General features: G+C 31.3%; 4 protein-coding genes across 4 annotated transcripts; 2 read left to right on the top strand and 2 right to left on the bottom strand.

Moving 5' to 3' along the window:
• Positions 1-7: 7 nt before the first annotated feature.
• LOC134830749 (zinc finger CCCH domain-containing protein 8) lies at positions 8-817 on the top strand. The gene is made up of 2 exons (XM_063844321.1): positions 8-340; positions 462-817. The coding sequence occupies exons 1-2, from the start codon at positions 44-46 to the stop codon at positions 759-761; spliced, it is 597 nt and encodes a 198-aa protein (XP_063700391.1). The 5' UTR covers positions 8-43; the 3' UTR covers positions 762-817.
• A 31-nt stretch (positions 818-848) lies between these two features.
• Positions 849-6539, bottom strand: LOC134830748 (synaptojanin-1). The gene is made up of 12 exons (XM_063844320.1): positions 6416-6539; positions 6137-6271; positions 5717-6083; positions 4603-5648; positions 4359-4541; positions 3203-3642; positions 3009-3146; positions 2582-2947; positions 2346-2528; positions 2165-2291; positions 1849-2096; positions 849-1114 (listed from the first exon to the last, which is right to left on the bottom strand). The coding sequence occupies exons 2-12, from the start codon at positions 6258-6260 to the stop codon at positions 944-946; spliced, it is 3393 nt and encodes a 1130-aa protein (XP_063700390.1). The 5' UTR covers positions 6261-6271; positions 6416-6539; the 3' UTR covers positions 849-943.
• A 1375-nt stretch (positions 6540-7914) lies between these two features.
• LOC134829623 (serine/threonine-protein kinase 4) lies at positions 7915-12574 on the top strand. Its single transcript, XM_063842799.1, has 7 exons — positions 7915-8304; positions 8366-8627; positions 8692-9238; positions 9305-9432; positions 9499-9715; positions 9774-10156; positions 12133-12574. The coding sequence occupies exons 1-7, from the start codon at positions 8291-8293 to the stop codon at positions 12301-12303; spliced, it is 1722 nt and encodes a 573-aa protein (XP_063698869.1). The 5' UTR covers positions 7915-8290; the 3' UTR covers positions 12304-12574.
• Positions 12575-12684: 110 nt separating this feature from the next.
• Positions 12685-15946, bottom strand: LOC134828950 (hairy/enhancer-of-split related with YRPW motif protein). Its single transcript, XM_063841940.1, has 3 exons — positions 15825-15946; positions 15009-15223; positions 12685-13334 (listed from the first exon to the last, which is right to left on the bottom strand). The coding sequence occupies exons 1-3, from the start codon at positions 15944-15946 to the stop codon at positions 12685-12687; spliced, it is 987 nt and encodes a 328-aa protein (XP_063698010.1).
• Positions 15947-16749: the final 803 nt, after the last annotated feature.

Consider the following 16749-nt stretch of genomic DNA (forward strand, 5'->3'; position numbering starts at 1 on the left):
ACGAAATGTAAACAAACAAAAAAGCTCAATTTCTCGAATTAAAATGAGTTTTTTGGGATTAGTGGCGGATTATGGGTCTTCTGAGGAGGATTCCGAGCAGGAAATTGGAGAAAAAATCAAGAAAGAGGTCCTGAGTGAGGATCCGAGTGACACAAGCTCCGAAAATGACGAGGAAAATGACGAAAAAGAGTCTAAACAGAAAGTTACCATGAAATTACCGAGCGCAGCGGACCTGTTAGGCGCTTCCAGTAGTCAAAAAGTGCATGGAGGAGTCTTAACGAACAAGTACAAGTTGGAAGAAGATCAAAAAATCGCAAATCTTGAACGACATGTCAAAATGGTGCGTATCTAAATCTCATTTTTTCATCAAATTTTGAAAATTTCTCCAAAAATTCGAGGAATTTCCCTTGTTACTCGATTTTTTGTACGTGTTTAAGTACATCCTCTTTGCAATTTTCCAGGTTAACACAGATTTGAACACAAAAACGAAGAATGGCAAGAAAATTTGTTGGAGTTATCGCAAGGGTCGATGTCGATTTGGCAGTTCTTGCACCTTTGCACATGATTCTGACGTACAAACCTCCAGTTCAACAGCTTCTGGTTCGTTGGAGGAACCAAAAAGTACAAAACGAAAGTCAAGTGAGACAGAAATCGAACAAAATCGCGGAAGCGGAGTCAAGAAAAAGCGTCCTGGATTGTCGAATACACTAATTCCGGGCAAAAAAGTCGTCCAAATGTACAAAAATTTGAAAAATTCGTAATTATTAAGCAACTATTTAATTTATTTCTTCATTCAATAATAATAATTATTACTATTTCCATCAATTCAACAGTTTTTTTGAAATTAATTTTTGCGAGTAGTACATTGAATAACAGCATAAAGTGTCTTTTTTGAGTTAAATATTATTTTCTAAGAAGCAAAATAAATGACATCGAGTTGATTTTAGTTGGGATTTGTTCGTGCTGGAATGGGAGGAGGTGCACGAGCGGGAATCACCGGAGGTTCTTTCCGCGGAGGAATGACGGGAGCCTTGGTTGTGGGTGGCGGCATGCTCGTTGGTGTTTCCGGTTCGTTGACGCGTTTCGGAATTGGGGGAACGGCGCGTGTTGGTACCTGAAAGAAGATGAAAAATAATTATTTTGATTTGAATTAAAATTTTTTTTAAGTTTTTTTTTTCAAATTTTTTATTGAAAATTCAAACATTTTATTAAAAAAAATTAAAAAATTGAATATTTCTTCAAAAATTGCTCTTTTTTATTTAAATATTTCTCATGATTTTTTTTAATTAATTTTTTATGTTATTTTGATTAAAATTACTCCAAAAAAATTTTTTTTAAATTAATTTTTTAAAAAATTTTAAAAAAATTATTTTTCATTTTTTTGAATTATTTCTAATTTTTTAAATATTTTTTTTTATTATTTTAATTTTTTTATGATTTTTTTTTTATTTTTTTTAAATCGTTCATTAATTTTTTTTTATTTTACAAATAAAATTTTAAAATTTTTCTTATTAATTTTTTATGACATTATTTTAATTTTGATAAAATAAAAATTTTATTTAATTTTTAATTTTTTGCAAATAAATTTTTTTTGAATTCTCCTTGTAAAGTTCTGAATTAAAATTTTATTTCAAAAATTAAAAAAAAATATGAACGATCAAAAGTTGATAAAATTAAGTAAAAAAAATAATTAAAAAAAAAATAAAAAATATCAAAAAATATTTTAAAAAATCTGAAAACAAATTTCTTTAATCAAAAGAAAATTTTAATTTTTAAATATTTTTGCTCTCAATAAAATTTTGTGTTAAAAAATTTGAAATAAATTTAAAAATTAAAAAAAAAACTCACGGGCATCGGTTCCCTTTCGCGCACAACAGGCTCTTCTTGAATCTCTTCGTAAATGGCATTCGCTGGATCAGTCGACGCCCCGCTCTCTGGCTCATCGGGCTTTGGTAAGGGATGTGGAATGTGAATTACGCCCGCTTTCGGCAAGTGTTTCGGGGACGGCGCCGGCGATTTCGGCAACGGAGGACGACTTGGCGGTAAATTGGGTCGACCTGGCGGCTTTCGAGATGGAGTTGTGGGAATTCCCAAACCTGAAAATTAATAAAAAATCAATTTTTCTTCAAAATTTGAAAAATTTGAAATCATTTTCTGGACTTACAATTATAATCACCCTTCGACGTGTCAAAGAACGGAACAGTATTTGAAGTACAGAGCTCGATTTCTTTCCGAACAGCTGAGGGCCAATCTTGCGTTTTCAGTTCTAAATTCAATTGCAAGCCGCAAATCTACAAAAAAATCATGAAAAATCCGTTTTGAGATGAAATTTCATGTAAAAATACCTCAACTTGATTTTTAGCAACTGCACTTAAAGCGGATTGCCCATCTCGGAATGTGACCCACATCGTTTCATCCACAAATCGTACCAAGGTAACTTCCCCAATTTGGCTCAGCTCTTGAATAATTGCGTTCATGATGGATTCCTCGAATATTGTGAGACCTTCTGCTTCGTTAGCGTTCAGTGCCTACAAGAAAAAATGTTAATTTCTATCAAAAAATGTCGAAAAATCGTTCTTACATTGATCACAATTGTACTATCAGGTGGTCCCATATCCTTGACAACTTGTTCAATCACGAGATTTCTCTTCTCATTGTCCATTTCGGCAATTTCGCACTCCAAAATTGCAATTACCGGTCGATGGTCACTTTGTTTCAGCTCTGCTCTTCCATAATGAATCAATTTTCCCGGATTCCAGTTGTTGGGATGCTCAGATTCCATCACGGGTCTTCGTCGTTTCCACAAAACGCGATCTGTGAAAGCTGGAGCACGCATTTTTTCGCTTGTATCGTAGTCGTCACTGAATAAGTCGTATTTGTAAGTAGGGTTGAAGGTTATGTCGCCCTCCAAGTAGTCAGCAAAAACGTTTCCAGCTGCTTGTTCTTTCTGTTTTTAAAGAAAAATGTTAAAAAATGGGATTTTTTTGAAAAATTTCGTAATTTTTTACTTTTAATTGATCATTCGCAAGCACAGTTTCGAGTTCGCCATTTTTGATTGCCTCTTTTAGCTCTTCTTTGTCCATGTCGATGCGATAATTGAAGTCACCGCACCAAAAAACGTAGTCGTGAGATTTTAATGTTCGTCCCTAAAAGCAAAATTTCCATCAAAAAATTTTTTTCGATTAAAAATCAAATTTTTTACCATCGGGAACGCCAATTTCCTCGTAATTTCCGCAAAATCAGCATTTCTCTCGGTAACTTGGGACTGTCCCGCCGCAAAATGGGCACACACGAAGCACATCGAGGTCGCTTTGTACACAAATCGTATCGCGACAGCTCCTTTATTGCCCGTGGCGCCTCCCAAACCCGTTTTTACGGAGTCAACGGCAACATCTTTGATAAATGCCGCCGCTTCTGGTCTCACAAAGACATACAAACAAACACCGACGAGCTGTTGACTCGTCAAAATGACGTATTGTTGCTCGCGTGACGACAAAACTTTCTGTAACTCTTCCGCCCACGCTTTGGCGTTGTCCGTACTGGCAGCAACGATGTTCGATGCATTCAAATCGACAATTTCCTGGAAACCGATGGCAAAAATATCGATTGGAGCGTCATGTTGGCGCAAGTTTCCGACGAGACCTGTGGATTTAAGGGATGAAAATTAAATTTTTGGGTCAGAAATTTAATGAAATTTTTTTTTTCATAAGAATTTTGATAAAAATTAATTTTTTTTATTAAAAATTTTATAAAAAATTATTTTTGTAAGAAATTTGATGAAAATTATTTTTAAAGTCAAAAATTTTATTTTTTTTTTATTAAAAAATCGATTAAAAATAATTTTTTATTCAGAAATTCAATGAAAAATATTTTTTTTATCAGAAATTTTATGAAATTTTTTTTTTATAAGAAATTTGATAAAAATTATTTTTTTTTTAATTAAAAATTTTAATTTAATTTAATTTAACTTTTTTATTAAATTTTTTTAAGTATTGTATTTTTTTTTTATTTTATTTTTTTTTTTTTATTAAAAATTTTAGAAAAAATTTTTTTGTAAGAAATTTTAAAAAAAATTTTATTTTTTTTATTAAAAAATCGATTAAAAATAATTTTTTTTTTTTCAGAAATTCAATGAAAAATATTTTTTTTATCAGAAATTTTATGAAATTTGACAGAAATTTGATAAAAATTAATTTAAGCAATTTGTTAACAATTATTTTTTTATCAAACATTTAATGAAAATTATTTCTTTTGTCACAAATTTGATTTTTTCTTATCAAAAATTTAATTAAAAATTTTTTTTCCCAGAAATTTGATAAAAATTAAAATATTTTGTCAAAAAATTAATAAAAACTCACTTTTTTCTTGAGCAAGTTCCATCGCATCCAAAAGCCAGTCCGATAACGAGACATCTTTGTACACGACACTGCGAAAATGCTTCCCGCCGTTCACATTATAAGTACCTATCGCCACTTTGAGAGATGCTGGATTTGTGTATTGCGAGCTGCGACGACATAATTCCCGTAACATTGGCGGCGGAGCTGAAAATTTTCAATAAAAAATTCAAATTTTGTTCATTTTCAGGCTTAAAACTCGACTCACCATGCAATAAATTGGAAGGTAACATGATTCTCGCACGTTCGGCGAGCTCTGAACTGAGCGTCGAACCCACAAGTAAGATATCGATCGCCTCCTGCTTCGAGCTGTCAAGTAAATTATTTTGAATTGTCCTTGCTGCGGATCGAGCGCCATCCATTAACTTCGAACCGCCTTGAATTGCACCCGTTCCTGCGTAAATTTTGCTAATTTCATTGCCATTGTTGATCCACATTTGTCGGAAAACCTCGTCAAAGCGCGATAAACTTTGTTTTTTGTCTGTCAGGCCCGTGAGACAGTCAATTTGTTGGTTTAGAACATCCAAGCCGATGAAAGTTTGCACGCAGTTTGTTCGATCCAAGCAATCTAAGCAATTTGTACGAATTGTGCCGCATTGTTCGCGTTGTACACCCGACGCGTTCACGTAAAAAATGCCAAAATCGCGACAACATTGATCCAAACGGGCTTTTAATTTCGCCAAAGATGCCGTATTTCCGCCACGACACTCCTGATGGTAATCAAAGACGATGTGCGAGACGTCGTTATGCGCGGATTCCTTGTGATGACGCTGAAATTCGTTACTTAACATCGCCTCACCTTCCTTGCTGCCAATGAGACTCGTCCCGAGGAGATTTATAATCGCTTGACGCCCATAACGAGCCTTTATCATTGTCATGTGCTTGTCAAAAGCAGCCTTTGCTGTCTCAAATCCACGCGAAAATCGAACTTTATGAGAGCCAACTTGAACTCCAGGCTGTTCCCAAAACAGAGGGACCGAACCACGCGTTTGCAGGTATGAAGTGACATCATTATCCAAGTAAATAACTTGCTCCGTCTCAACGAAATTGGCGACGTGACCTTCGTCGTTGACGCCTCGCACGTTAAAACGGGTTCCCGTGCGTTCGCAACTCAAGCGGGAAATGATCGCAGCACGGGCTTGTCTAACGCCAGCGTAGACAGTACGAATTTCGACAGAGCCACACATCACTTTGAGCAACCACGAGCTGCAATCTACGCCGAAACGGAGGAAGGGGATGTGTAACATGCGATTCCTATTGAATTAAAAAAAGAAAAATTGAGAAAAATGAGAAAATTTCAAAAAAAAAATTTTTTTTCTTACCAAAAAAATCTATTATCAGTGTTGCCTGTCTTGAATTTGTTACATTTCTGAGCACATAACGTTATATCGAACGAATTCCCCGTTGGATTGGTGCCCCACGAGAAGTAAAACGTGCCAGAGTTGATTAATTTTTTCACCTCGCCCGCACGATCTTCGTTGACTTGCTGATACTGCAACGGAACGAATTGCGTCTGAGTTATGCGAAATATTTCGACATCCGCGATTTTGCCCACGGAATAAATTCCCGTGATTAAGACCAAATATTGCACTGATGAGTTGCCCGCATTGATCTGCAGGACTCCCATACACCCGTAAGCATCCTGTATCTTCACATATTGCTTCTTGACGGCTTCAGTTTCCGTTTGACCTGAAAAATTTCTCGTTGTAATGGGAGGATTTCAATCGCATTTTAAAACTTACTCAATACTGCAATCGCTTGCGACTCGAACAGCAAGGTGTCAGGTTTGCTTCGATGTTCCAAGAGGATACTGTAAACGGGAGGGCAATTCTTTTCGTATGCACGAAAACCCTTTGACAATGCCATCCTGGAGTATCCTTAAATTAGGAGAATTTTATTTGATAAAATCTGTATCGGAATTTTGGTTTTTTTTTCGTGGTATTTTTCAAGGTCTTTGCGGTTATTGCGGGATTGAAAGTGAAATTGAAAATAATTTTTTTGTGGAATTTGTTGAAATTTACCTTTTATGGCAGGAAATTACGAGAATTGAAGTGTTTTACTTCTAAATCTACGGAATAATCTGTGCTACCGTTTCTCAAGAAAAATTTTACTCAATAAATCGATTTTGTGTTCATCAGATGGGTGAAATTCTGTGTGCAGTGGGTTTGAATCGTATCGTTAGGATGGCTAATTTTTTAAAATTTTAGATACATGTTCAAATTCATATGGTTTTTAAGAGATTTTGTGAGTTACAAACGTATTTAATCAAAAATAAAAATTTTCTTTAATATGGTGTAATACTCAAGGTAAAAACTAAATAAACTTCTTTTTCAATTTAAAATGAGAAATAACGCTAAAATATGATTCAGAAAGAAAAAATATTAACTTTATGATCTATTTTAATCTTTAAATTTTTAATATCCTTATATGAATCTTTGAATCTTGAGTTTTTTTTACATACAAGAGTTTGTCCGTCAAAATGAATCAAACCGAACAAAATGAATATACCTAAGTAAATAGTTTTTAACCACTCCACAAATTTAGTGTATGATAGTCTGTTTGCATGTGGCTTTATAACTGATGAAAGTCTTTATAACAGATTTGAGCATAGAGCTTCATATTTTTCATATCGTTTCCTTAAATTTTAAGGTAGTGCATATTTTATAGCTACATATATAACCAATGACTGTTCATTAAGTCCTTATAAATTTCAAATTGAAAACATATTTTAAAATAGATTGTGCCAATTTTATGTTTTTCTATATAGGTCGCTTTATATTCAAAGTAGTGAAAGTACGGATTTTTAGTCTTGTTCCCTTTTTTCTATCTTATTTATTACGTCATTACTTCTTGCATGTGAATGTTGAAGGAAATAGAAGTAAAAACGACAACTTTTCATTATATTTTTGGTCAATGATGAATAATATGATTTATTTCCTCTAATTGATCGAGAGCATCAACATTTTTTTAAAATGTTTTGTCACAAATGCTTCCATATGGTTCTTTTTGCTAAAAATCTGAAATATATAAAATAAACTTTTTTTTCATTAGAAATAACAAATTTAAAAAAAAATAGAATAAATATTGAAAAAAATTAAATATTTTGTTAAGAAATTAATTGAAAATTTTTTAGTTACTTGTGTAAGAATTAACAATTGATTTAAGAAAAAAATTAAAATTTAAAAGTTAAAATCCATTTTTCCACGAATTTTAAAATTTTCATGAAAATTATTTTTTTCAAATCTTTTTATAGGTAAAATAAAATAAAATTAAAAAGTGTAATAAAATAAAATTATTTGTATATATAAACAATTTGTTTTGAATAAATAAATAACTTTCCTTAAAATTAAGTTTATTAAAGAAAATATTTAAAATAAATATTTACATATTTTCTCAATAAGATGTTCCCCTTTGACGCCTTCCCGCAAACTCTCATTCAAATTTTGTCCACTTGACAGATTCTCCTGACATTCACAGACGTCACATATGAAGTGCATTATTTTTTTGATAAATAACAAAAATAGCACTGCAGAAAAGAGTAAAAATAACCCGACAACTGATCAATATTTGATGTGATTTTCACTCGAAAGAAAAGCAAAATTTTCGTACTTCAGTTAGTATCGATCGCGGCATTTCTTTTTTCGCAACAAACGACATTTCCTTTCTTCTTCATTGTTATTAATTAAACTTTGTCTCCGTCAAAAACGTTTTTTCTTCTGTCCAAATTTTTTAATTGGAAAAAAGTGACGAAAAAAACTTTTGAGCTTAATCATGCATCGTTTTTAGTGGAGTTTTAGTCGTCGTTCGTTACTTGTTAAACTATTTTACTATTCAGTGTTTTAATTATTAAGTAAAAAAAAGGGTAAAAATTGTGTGTCTGTGTGAATCGTGCGAACATGTCGAACAAAAGGTGAGGTGATTTTTTTGTAATTTTTACGTTCAGTGAATTAATTGGAGTTTTCTTCTTGCAGTGCACTTAACAAGCTTTCGGAGGAGAGTCTTACGAGACAGCCGGAAGAAGTGTTTGATATTATGTGTAAACTTGGCGAGGGCAGTTACGGGTCCGTGTATAAGGCGGTGCACAAGGAAAGCGGTGCTGTGTTGGCGATTAAGCAGGTGCCCGTCGACACGGACTTGCAGGAAATCATCAAGGAGATCTCAATAATGCAACAATGCGACTCGCCATATGTCGTCAAGTACTACGGCAGTTATTTTAAGAATACCGACTTATGGGTGAGTTGACCTTGAAACTTTTGCACGAATGAAAAATCCTTTAAAAATCGATTTTTTTCGCTAGATTGTGATGGAATACTGTGGCGCCGGCAGTGTTTCCGACATCATGCGACTCAGGAAGAAAACGTTAACGGAAGACGAAATCGCGACAATTCTAAGTGATACATTAAAGGGTTTAGATTATTTACATATAAGGAGAAAAATTCACAGAGACATAAAGGCTGGAAATATTTTACTTAATTCGGAGGGACATGCCAAACTGGCGGATTTCGGTGTCGCTGGGCAACTCACTGACACAATGTCACGTCGAAATACGGTAATTGGGACTCCTTTCTGGATGGCACCCGAAGTTATCGAGGAAATTGGATACGACTGCGTTGCCGATATTTGGTCTCTGGGCATCACGGCACTCGAAATGGCCGAGGGAAAGCCTCCGTATGGCGACATTCATCCGATGCGGGCGATTTTTATGATACCAACGAAGCCACCTCCGTCGTTTCGGGAGCCGGATCGATGGAGCCCCGAGTTTATTGACTTTGTGAGCTTGTGTTTGGTGAAAAATCCCGAGGAAAGAGCTACTGCTAACAGTTTGCTGCAACATCCGTTCATAAGTAAGCCTCTTTTCACCTGAAAAATAAAAAAAAATAATTAAATTTTAATTTAATTTTGAATTTTAGCATGCGCCAAACCGAACAACATTCTGCTATCACTCATCGCAGAAGCAAAGGAAATCAGGGAGAATCAAAATTACACGAAAAGCGAATTCAGGAAATCTCACAATATGTTCAATAATGACCTCGCTCTTGTAAGTTGATGTCAAATTTAAAAAAAAATTTGATCGAAAATTATTTTTTTTTAAATTAAATTTCAGCTTGGACAAGATTTAGCGAATTCCGGCACGCTTAAGAACAACGTAGAAGACGATGGCAGCAAAACTTTGGTGCCTGATCGAAATAACGGTGAAAATGACACGATGATAATGCATGGATCGGACTTTGGAACAGAAAATCTCGACGCCGCATCGATGATTGAAATCGAATCCAATCTCGGAACGATGGTCATTAACAGCGACGAGTCTACCATGAAACGTAATTTCCTATTTTTTGTCATAAAAAAACATTTTTTTATAATTTTTTTCATTTTTAGGTCACGATACGAATCCAGGCATCCCGAAATATCGTCCGTTGTTTCTCGAGCACTTTGATAAAAAGGAGACAGAAACGCAAAATCAGTTCATCAAGAACCAAGATCTAAATAAAAACTTGAATGATTGTGAAAAATTGCTTGAAGTACCTGCGAAAGTCCAACAACCAGCTGTTCAACAGGAAAATGTGCCAGAAGACGTCGATGACGTTACATTGGTAGGCGCCGTGCATCAAGCGAATAACCATCATCCGCAGACGGAAGAACAAGTGCCACTCAATTTTGTGCCCCCGAATAATGGACCGGCGCCGCCGCCGCAAGCTGTGCGACAATCAGATAACAATATTCAGTGTGTCAATTTGTTTCAAGGACCGGAGTGTGAATTTGTAAGAATTTTTTTCATATATTTTCAATTTGAAGCTTCTTAAAGACATCTGAAGGATTTTTTTTTCAGTTTCAATTTTTTGGCAGTTTTGAGTTATAAAAGATTTGACAATTTGCTAAGATTTTTTTTGCTCTTGATTTTTTTCAAATCAAAATTTTTTTTTTTTCCAATTTGGCAGTTTTGAGTTATAAAAGATTTGACAAAAATTGCTTTGACACAGTTTTTGACACAGTTTTTTTTGCTCTTGATTTAGTTTTTAAAACAAAACTATGTCAAAAAAAAATTTTTTTTTCAGTTTCAATTTTTTGGCAGTTTTGAGTTATAAAATGATTAAAAATGATAAATTAGAGCCCTCTGACAAATTTTTATCCATTTGGAGCAAGATTTGACAAAAATTGCTTTGACACAGTTTTTGACACAGTTTTTTTTGCTCTTGATTTAGTTTTCAAAACAAAACTATGTCAAAGAAAAATTTTTTTTTCAGTTTCAATTTTTTAACAGTTTTGAGTTATAAAACGATTAAAAATGATAAATTAGAGCCCTCTGACAAATTTTTATCCATTTGGAGCAAGATTTGACAAAAATTGCTTTGACACAGTTTTTTTGCTCTTGATTTAGTTTTTAAAACAAAACTATGTCAAAGGAATTTTTTTTTTAGTTTCAATTTTTTTGCAGTTTTGAGTTATAAAATGATTAAAAATGATAAATTAGAGCCCTCTGACAAATTTTTATCCATTTGGAGCAAGATTTGACAAAAATTGACTTTGACACAGTGACACAGTTTTTGCTCTTGATTTAGTTTTTAAAACAAAACTATGTCAAAGAAAACATTTTTTTCAGTTTCAATTTTTTAACAGTTTTGAGTTATAAAATGATTAAAAATGATAAATTAGAGCCCTCTGACAAATTTTTATCCATTTGGAGCAAGATTTGACAAAAATGGCTTTGACACAGTTTTTGACACAGTTTTTGATTTGGTTTTTTTCTTGATTTAGTTTTCAAAACAAAACTATGTCAAAGAAAAAATTTTTTTTCAGTTTCAATTTTTTGGCAGTTTTGAGTTATAAAATGATTAAAAATGATAAATTAGAGCCCTCTGACAAATTTTTATCCATTTGGAGCAAGATTTGACAAAAATTGCTTTGACACAGTTTTTGACACAGTTTTTTTGCTCTTGATTTTTTTTTGCTCTTGATTTGGTTTTCAAATCAAAACTATGTCAAAGAAAAAATTTTTTTTCAGTTTCAATTTTTTGGCAGTTTTGAGTTATAAAATGATTAAAAATGATAAATTAGAGCCCTCTGACAAATTTTTATCCATTTGGAGCAAGATTTTTGACACAGTTTTTGACACAGTTTTTTTTGCAAAAAAAACTATGTCAAAGAAAAAAATTTTTTTCAGTTTCAATTTTTTGACACAGTTTTTGATTAAAAATGATTTTTTAGAGCCCTCTGATTTATTTTTATCCAAAACAAAACTGATGTAGAAACAAGAAAAAATTTTTTTGTCAAAGTTTTGAAAAAAAAATGATTTTTTTTTCAGTTTCAATTTTTTGGCAGTTTTGAGTTATAAAATGATTAAAAATGATAAATTAGAGCCCTCTGACAAATTTTTATCCATTTGGAGCAAGATTTGACAAAAATTGCTTTGACACAGTTTTTGATTTAGTTTTTGACATAGTTTTGCTCTTGATTTGGTTTTCAAAACAAAACTGTGTCAAAGAAATTTTTTTTCAGTTTCAATTTTTTATAGTTTTGAGTTATAAAACGAAAAAATGATAAATTAGAGCCCTTAAAAATTTAGCAAGAAAAATATTTTGACACAGTTTTTTTTGCTCTTGATTTGGTTTTCAAATCAAAATTAATTAAATTTTTTAGCAATTTTTTTAAATTTTTTTTTCATCATTTTGATTTAATTTTTAAAAATTTAATAATTTTTTAATACAAATTCAATTATTTTTTTTTTTTTTTCTTGTAGTTAAAATTCCTCAGCTACGAAGAACTCGAGCAGCGCCTCTCAAACTTGGACAAAGAGATGGAAAAAGAGCTCAATGAGACCCGCAAACGATACATCATCAAAAAGAAGCCCATCATTGATGCCATTGAAACGAAGCAACATCGAAGACAAACAAAAATGGAAGAATTCTAATTTAATTATCTCAGCATTTTTGCAGTTAATTTATTAAATACAAACAAAAAAAAAATGAAATATAAAAATATTCGATCCCTTAAATACTACTTTTTACATCAAGTTATAAAAATTTAGCAAAAATATATATCATTATATTGACTATCAAACTCATTAATTAATTATTATTGTATCAGAACAAAAAAAAAACATGAAATTAGGAATGTGTTCAATATTTAGACGTATACGTACACAGTACAGTTCGAAAAAAAAAGTTGTAAAAATATCACCTAAGGTATTATTATAAAGAAAAATAAATATAAAGCAATATATTATAAAAATAATTTTTTTTTCTTGACTAGAATTCACAATTTTCAACAAATTTCTCCTGACTAGAACTTTTTAATAAGCCATTTCCGCGCCCCACGGTCTGTAAGGCTTCGAACTGTTGTGATTGTACGTCGCTTGATTCGCGTAGGCGGGATGCTCGCCCGGATATGTCGTCGCATACGGTTGAAAACTATTCCGGCTATTCGTCAAATCGATATACGTCGATCCGTGATGATGCTCGATGTGATGATGACTTTCCGCATTTCCGTATGGCGTGCCTTGCATTTGGTGATTTACGGGCGAAACGTGTCCCCCGGCATCCTGTTCGAGTTGTTTGTTGTTGTTGTATGACGTGCTCGTGACTTGTTCGGATTCGTGCGAAAGGGGGCGCGGAATGTGTGTGGCAGCGACGGAGGGCATCGATTGCGGCATTTGTTGGTAACTTTGTTGGTAAAGTGTCGAGGAAACAGTTGGAGGTGCGACGGGAGGAGGACAGGCGGCGTATGCGTTTGTGGCGGATGAAGCAGTTGATCGAGCGGAAAGTTCTCGTTGAGCCATGAAGCATTGCAAATGTGACATGAGACGAAGACGGAGAGGGTTTTGCAAGTCGAGACCTTCAATTGTGGCTAAATAACGGGCAACTTCGGAAACGCATTCACGGAATCCGGTGATGTGGTATTCGAGAGCGAAACGTTGATGGTCATAAGCGTAAGGATCGTTTCCTGAAAAGATAGAGAAAAAAATTGGAATTTAGTGAAATTCGTTAAAATTTATTTTTGAAGCATTAAAAAAATTAAAAATTGAGTGAAAATCGTTTTAAAAAAAATTAAAAAAATTTAAAGTTTCACAATTTCAAAAAATTAAAAAAAAAAAATCAAATTAATTTTTTTTTTTGATATTTTTAATTTTTAAAATTAGAAAACAAATTAAAAAAAAAAAAAATTAAAAAAAATCAAAATTTAATGGTATTTAAATTTAAAAAAAAAAATTAATTTCAATAAAATTAAAAAATATTAAAAATACATTTAAAAAAAAAAATAAAATTTAATTTAAAAAATTTTATTAAAAAATTTAAAATTAATTAAATCGTAAAAAAGGTCGCTAATTAATTTTTTTTTTTTAAATTTTATTTTTTTAATTATTTTATTTTTAATTTTATTTTTTAAATTTAAAAGTTAAATTTTTTAAATTTTAATTGTAATAATATCATTTTTTTAAATTTTGACAAAAAAATTAAAAATTTCAAAATAATAAAAATTTTGGAATTTAAAAACTAAATAAATAATCAACAAATCGTTGAATTTTGCGAAAAATTAGCAAATAATTTAAAATAAAATTTCAATAAAAAATATGAAATAATTTTTATGAATAATTTTATAAAATATCAATTTTTTTCCAAAAAATAAAAATAATTAAATTCTCACAAAAATTGTCCCCAAAATTATCAAAATATTTGCTCAAACGAACACCTGCATAGGAAAAACTTTGGGAACGTCGTGACCTTGAGAGTTCTTATCAACAAAATTAAGCCAAAACAAATAATAATAACTGTGTGAATAGTTTTTTTTCGTTTGATACGTATTTAATCGCTGTGGCGCGTGGGAATGATGATTTATTTAGATTCCTTTCCCACGATTTCGCACCCTCACAATTTTTCCGGGTTATTAGTTTCCGTCTCTTTTGCGTTAAACTCGTTGTCTCGCTTCAAAAGGGGCGGAGTTAAGTCGCAACTTAAGCTTAAGTCATAACTTAAACCTTAAGTCGTAACTTAAGGACTTAAGGAAAAATATTTAAAGGGACGAATTTTACGTTTCATTGATGTCCTTTTTACGTTCCCATCGTTTTGTTTCATTTTTTTCGCATATATTTGTCCCTTTTTTTCTCATGCGAAACTTATTGATGGGAGTAAAGTACTTTTTCGTAAACCTTTCCCACAGTTTTTCGTATTGTTGATGATGATGGTTATGATGATATTTGGATGTACACAATTTTTCCCCTTCTGATTTTTTGTTGTTTTTATTATTTGAACATTATAATGTGATAGTAAGTGCAATAAATGTACTACCGGCAATTGAATTATAAAAGGACTGCTTTTCGTGAGAACGATTTTGTTTTGCTATTGTTTGGTTATTAATATTGTTGACTTTGATATTTACTCCCACACTGACTGTCTTAAGGGGAGGACAAGAAATATTTTTTTTTTAAATGGAATTTTTTATGGATTTATTTTATTTTTTTTATGGATTTATTAATTCGATTAATTGTGAGAATAAATCATTTTTTTAATTTTCTTTAATTAAAATTAGTCACGTGGCTAATTTTTGTAAAATTATTTTTTTATAGGATTTTCACTCAAAATTAATTTAAAAAAAAAAAAAATAAAATTTAATTCTTACCTTTAGCATGTAAATTTTTCAAATGATCCACTGTTAATTGGAGAATTTCTGCCTTTTCCAGTTTTGAGGAGCCTTGTTTCTCGAAGCATGATGGCACTAAGCGTTTCAATTCAACAAGCGAATTATTGATTTTATCACGGCGTTTCTTCTCAATTACTCCACGACGTTTTTTGCGACTTACAAGTTGGCAGGGATCTGATTCGCCAGGCGAGGCACTGTAAAAGAAACATATTAGAAATTAATGAAAAATATTTTTTAAATAATATTTTAAAGAAAATTAATTAAAAATTTCTTATTTAATTAAAAATAATTGTTTTTATTTAATTTTATTTTTTTAATTCTAATTTATTTATTTATTTTTTTTATTAAATTGAAATAAATTAAATTTGATCCATTTTTTAAGAATTAATTTAATTTAATTTAATTTTTTTAAATATAATTTTATTATTATTTGTCCCAACATTTATTATATTTTTTTTATCACTTTATTATTTTGAAAATATTCTTTTTTTGTATTTTTTTATTTAAAAATTTATTTAATTTTTAAAATTAAAAAAAAATTTTATTAAATTTTATTATATTTATTAAATTTTATTTTATTTAATATTTTTTATTTTTTTTATTTTTTCTAAAAACTATTTAATTTTATAAATTCTTACTAGTTTAATTAAATTTTTTTATCACTTCATTTTTTAAATATATATATTTTTTTATTTTGTAATTCGTTTGATTAATTAATTTTTTTTTTAAATTTTTTATTTAAATTTTAAAATTAATTAATTTTATTTTATTTTTTAATTAATATTTTTTACTTACTGGTCCTTTGATGAAAGGCTTGATCCGTCATCACAGTCACTTTCTGAAATTCCGCGTTTAAGTCCTCTCGATGGAGTCCATGTTTGTTGGTGAGTTGGAGGATATAACCAATGTTGATCCATTTTTTTATTTAATTATTTTTCTTAATTCACAAAAAATTAATTTCTTGACTAGAAATTCACTCGATAATTTTTCAATTAATTTTTTTAAAAAATCTAAAAATTTTTTATGATTTTTTTGCAAGTCCTTTTTTTTAATAAAAAATAATTTTTATTTTATTTTATTTTATTATCAGAGAGAGCACTCCTGATTTTCCAACTATTAACTAGGTCTGCACGTGTGCGACTGACTGATCGTGTGACTGGCTGATGCCGATCATGTGCGATGCGTAATGCCAGAGAACATTGAATTTCGTGCCAAACGACAACTTATTTGGGTTTCCTGCTTGTTCTTCCCCTAAAATATCAAATTTTTCGTGTATTTCGCACCCTAAATGAACAATTTTCGAATCCGAAATGAAAATTTCTTCGTCCTGCTGTTCAAAAGGGGTGCAAAAACGCAATAAGAGGAAAAGAGACGACACGATATCGACGTCGCACTTTCGCTTTTAAGCCAAATCCGGAGAATCTTTGACCTGTTTTCAAGATAAGACGAAAATTGAAGGAAATAATTAGTTTATGACGATTTGTTTTCTTTGTTCCCGACCTAATTTTCAATCAAATCACCGTTCGACGTCGTCGAAAGATGTTTGTCACTCTCTTGATTTTAACGAGATAACGTGCTGGTTGTCGATAATTCGTAATTGAGATTTATTGTCGCCTTGGCCGTGCTTCGAGGAGCAGAAAAGTGTGCACGTGAGCGGGAAAAACAGCTGCTTTCAACCTGAATCACGACAATTTATGCAAATTTGCCGGCAATTATTGGT

The sequence above is a fragment of the Culicoides brevitarsis genome, chromosome 2 (genome assembly GCF_036172545.1).
Source record: "Culicoides brevitarsis isolate CSIRO-B50_1 chromosome 2, AGI_CSIRO_Cbre_v1, whole genome shotgun sequence".
NCBI lineage: Eukaryota > Metazoa > Arthropoda > Insecta > Diptera > Ceratopogonidae > Culicoides > Culicoides brevitarsis.

Bases quoted from the DNA above. Each gene is read 5' to 3' on its own strand.
- LOC134830749 (XM_063844321.1), top strand. From the start codon at position 44: ATGAGTTTTTTGGGATTAGTGGCGGATTATGGGTCTTCTGAGGAGGAT. The intron at 341-461 runs GTGCGTATCTAA...GCAATTTTCCAG, and splicing joins TTGAACGACATGTCAAAATG to GTTAACACAGATTTGAACAC.
- LOC134830748 (XM_063844320.1), bottom strand. From the start codon at position 6,260: ATGGCATTGTCAAAGGGTTTTCGTGCATACGAAAAGAATTGCCCTCCC. The intron at 4,542-4,602 runs GTGAGTCGAGTT...GAAAATTTTCAG, and splicing joins ACCTTCCAATTTATTGCATG to CTCCGCCGCCAATGTTACGG. The intron at 2,292-2,345 runs GTATTTTTACAT...ATTTTTTTGTAG, and splicing joins TTGCTAAAAATCAAGTTGAG to ATTTGCGGCTTGCAATTGAA.
- LOC134829623 (XM_063842799.1), top strand. The intron at 9,239-9,304 runs GTAAGCCTCTTT...TTTGAATTTTAG, and splicing joins GCTGCAACATCCGTTCATAA to CATGCGCCAAACCGAACAAC. The intron at 9,433-9,498 runs GTAAGTTGATGT...ATTAAATTTCAG, and splicing joins TCAATAATGACCTCGCTCTT to CTTGGACAAGATTTAGCGAA.
- LOC134828950 (XM_063841940.1), bottom strand. From the start codon at position 15,946: ATGGATCAACATTGGTTATATCCTCCAACTCACCAACAAACATGGACT. The intron at 15,224-15,824 runs GTAAGTAAAAAA...TTTCTTTTACAG, and splicing joins AGCCTTTCATCAAAGGACCA to TGCCTCGCCTGGCGAATCAG. The intron at 13,335-15,008 runs GTAAGAATTAAA...CTATCTTTTCAG, and splicing joins GAAAAATTTACATGCTAAAG to GAAACGATCCTTACGCTTAT.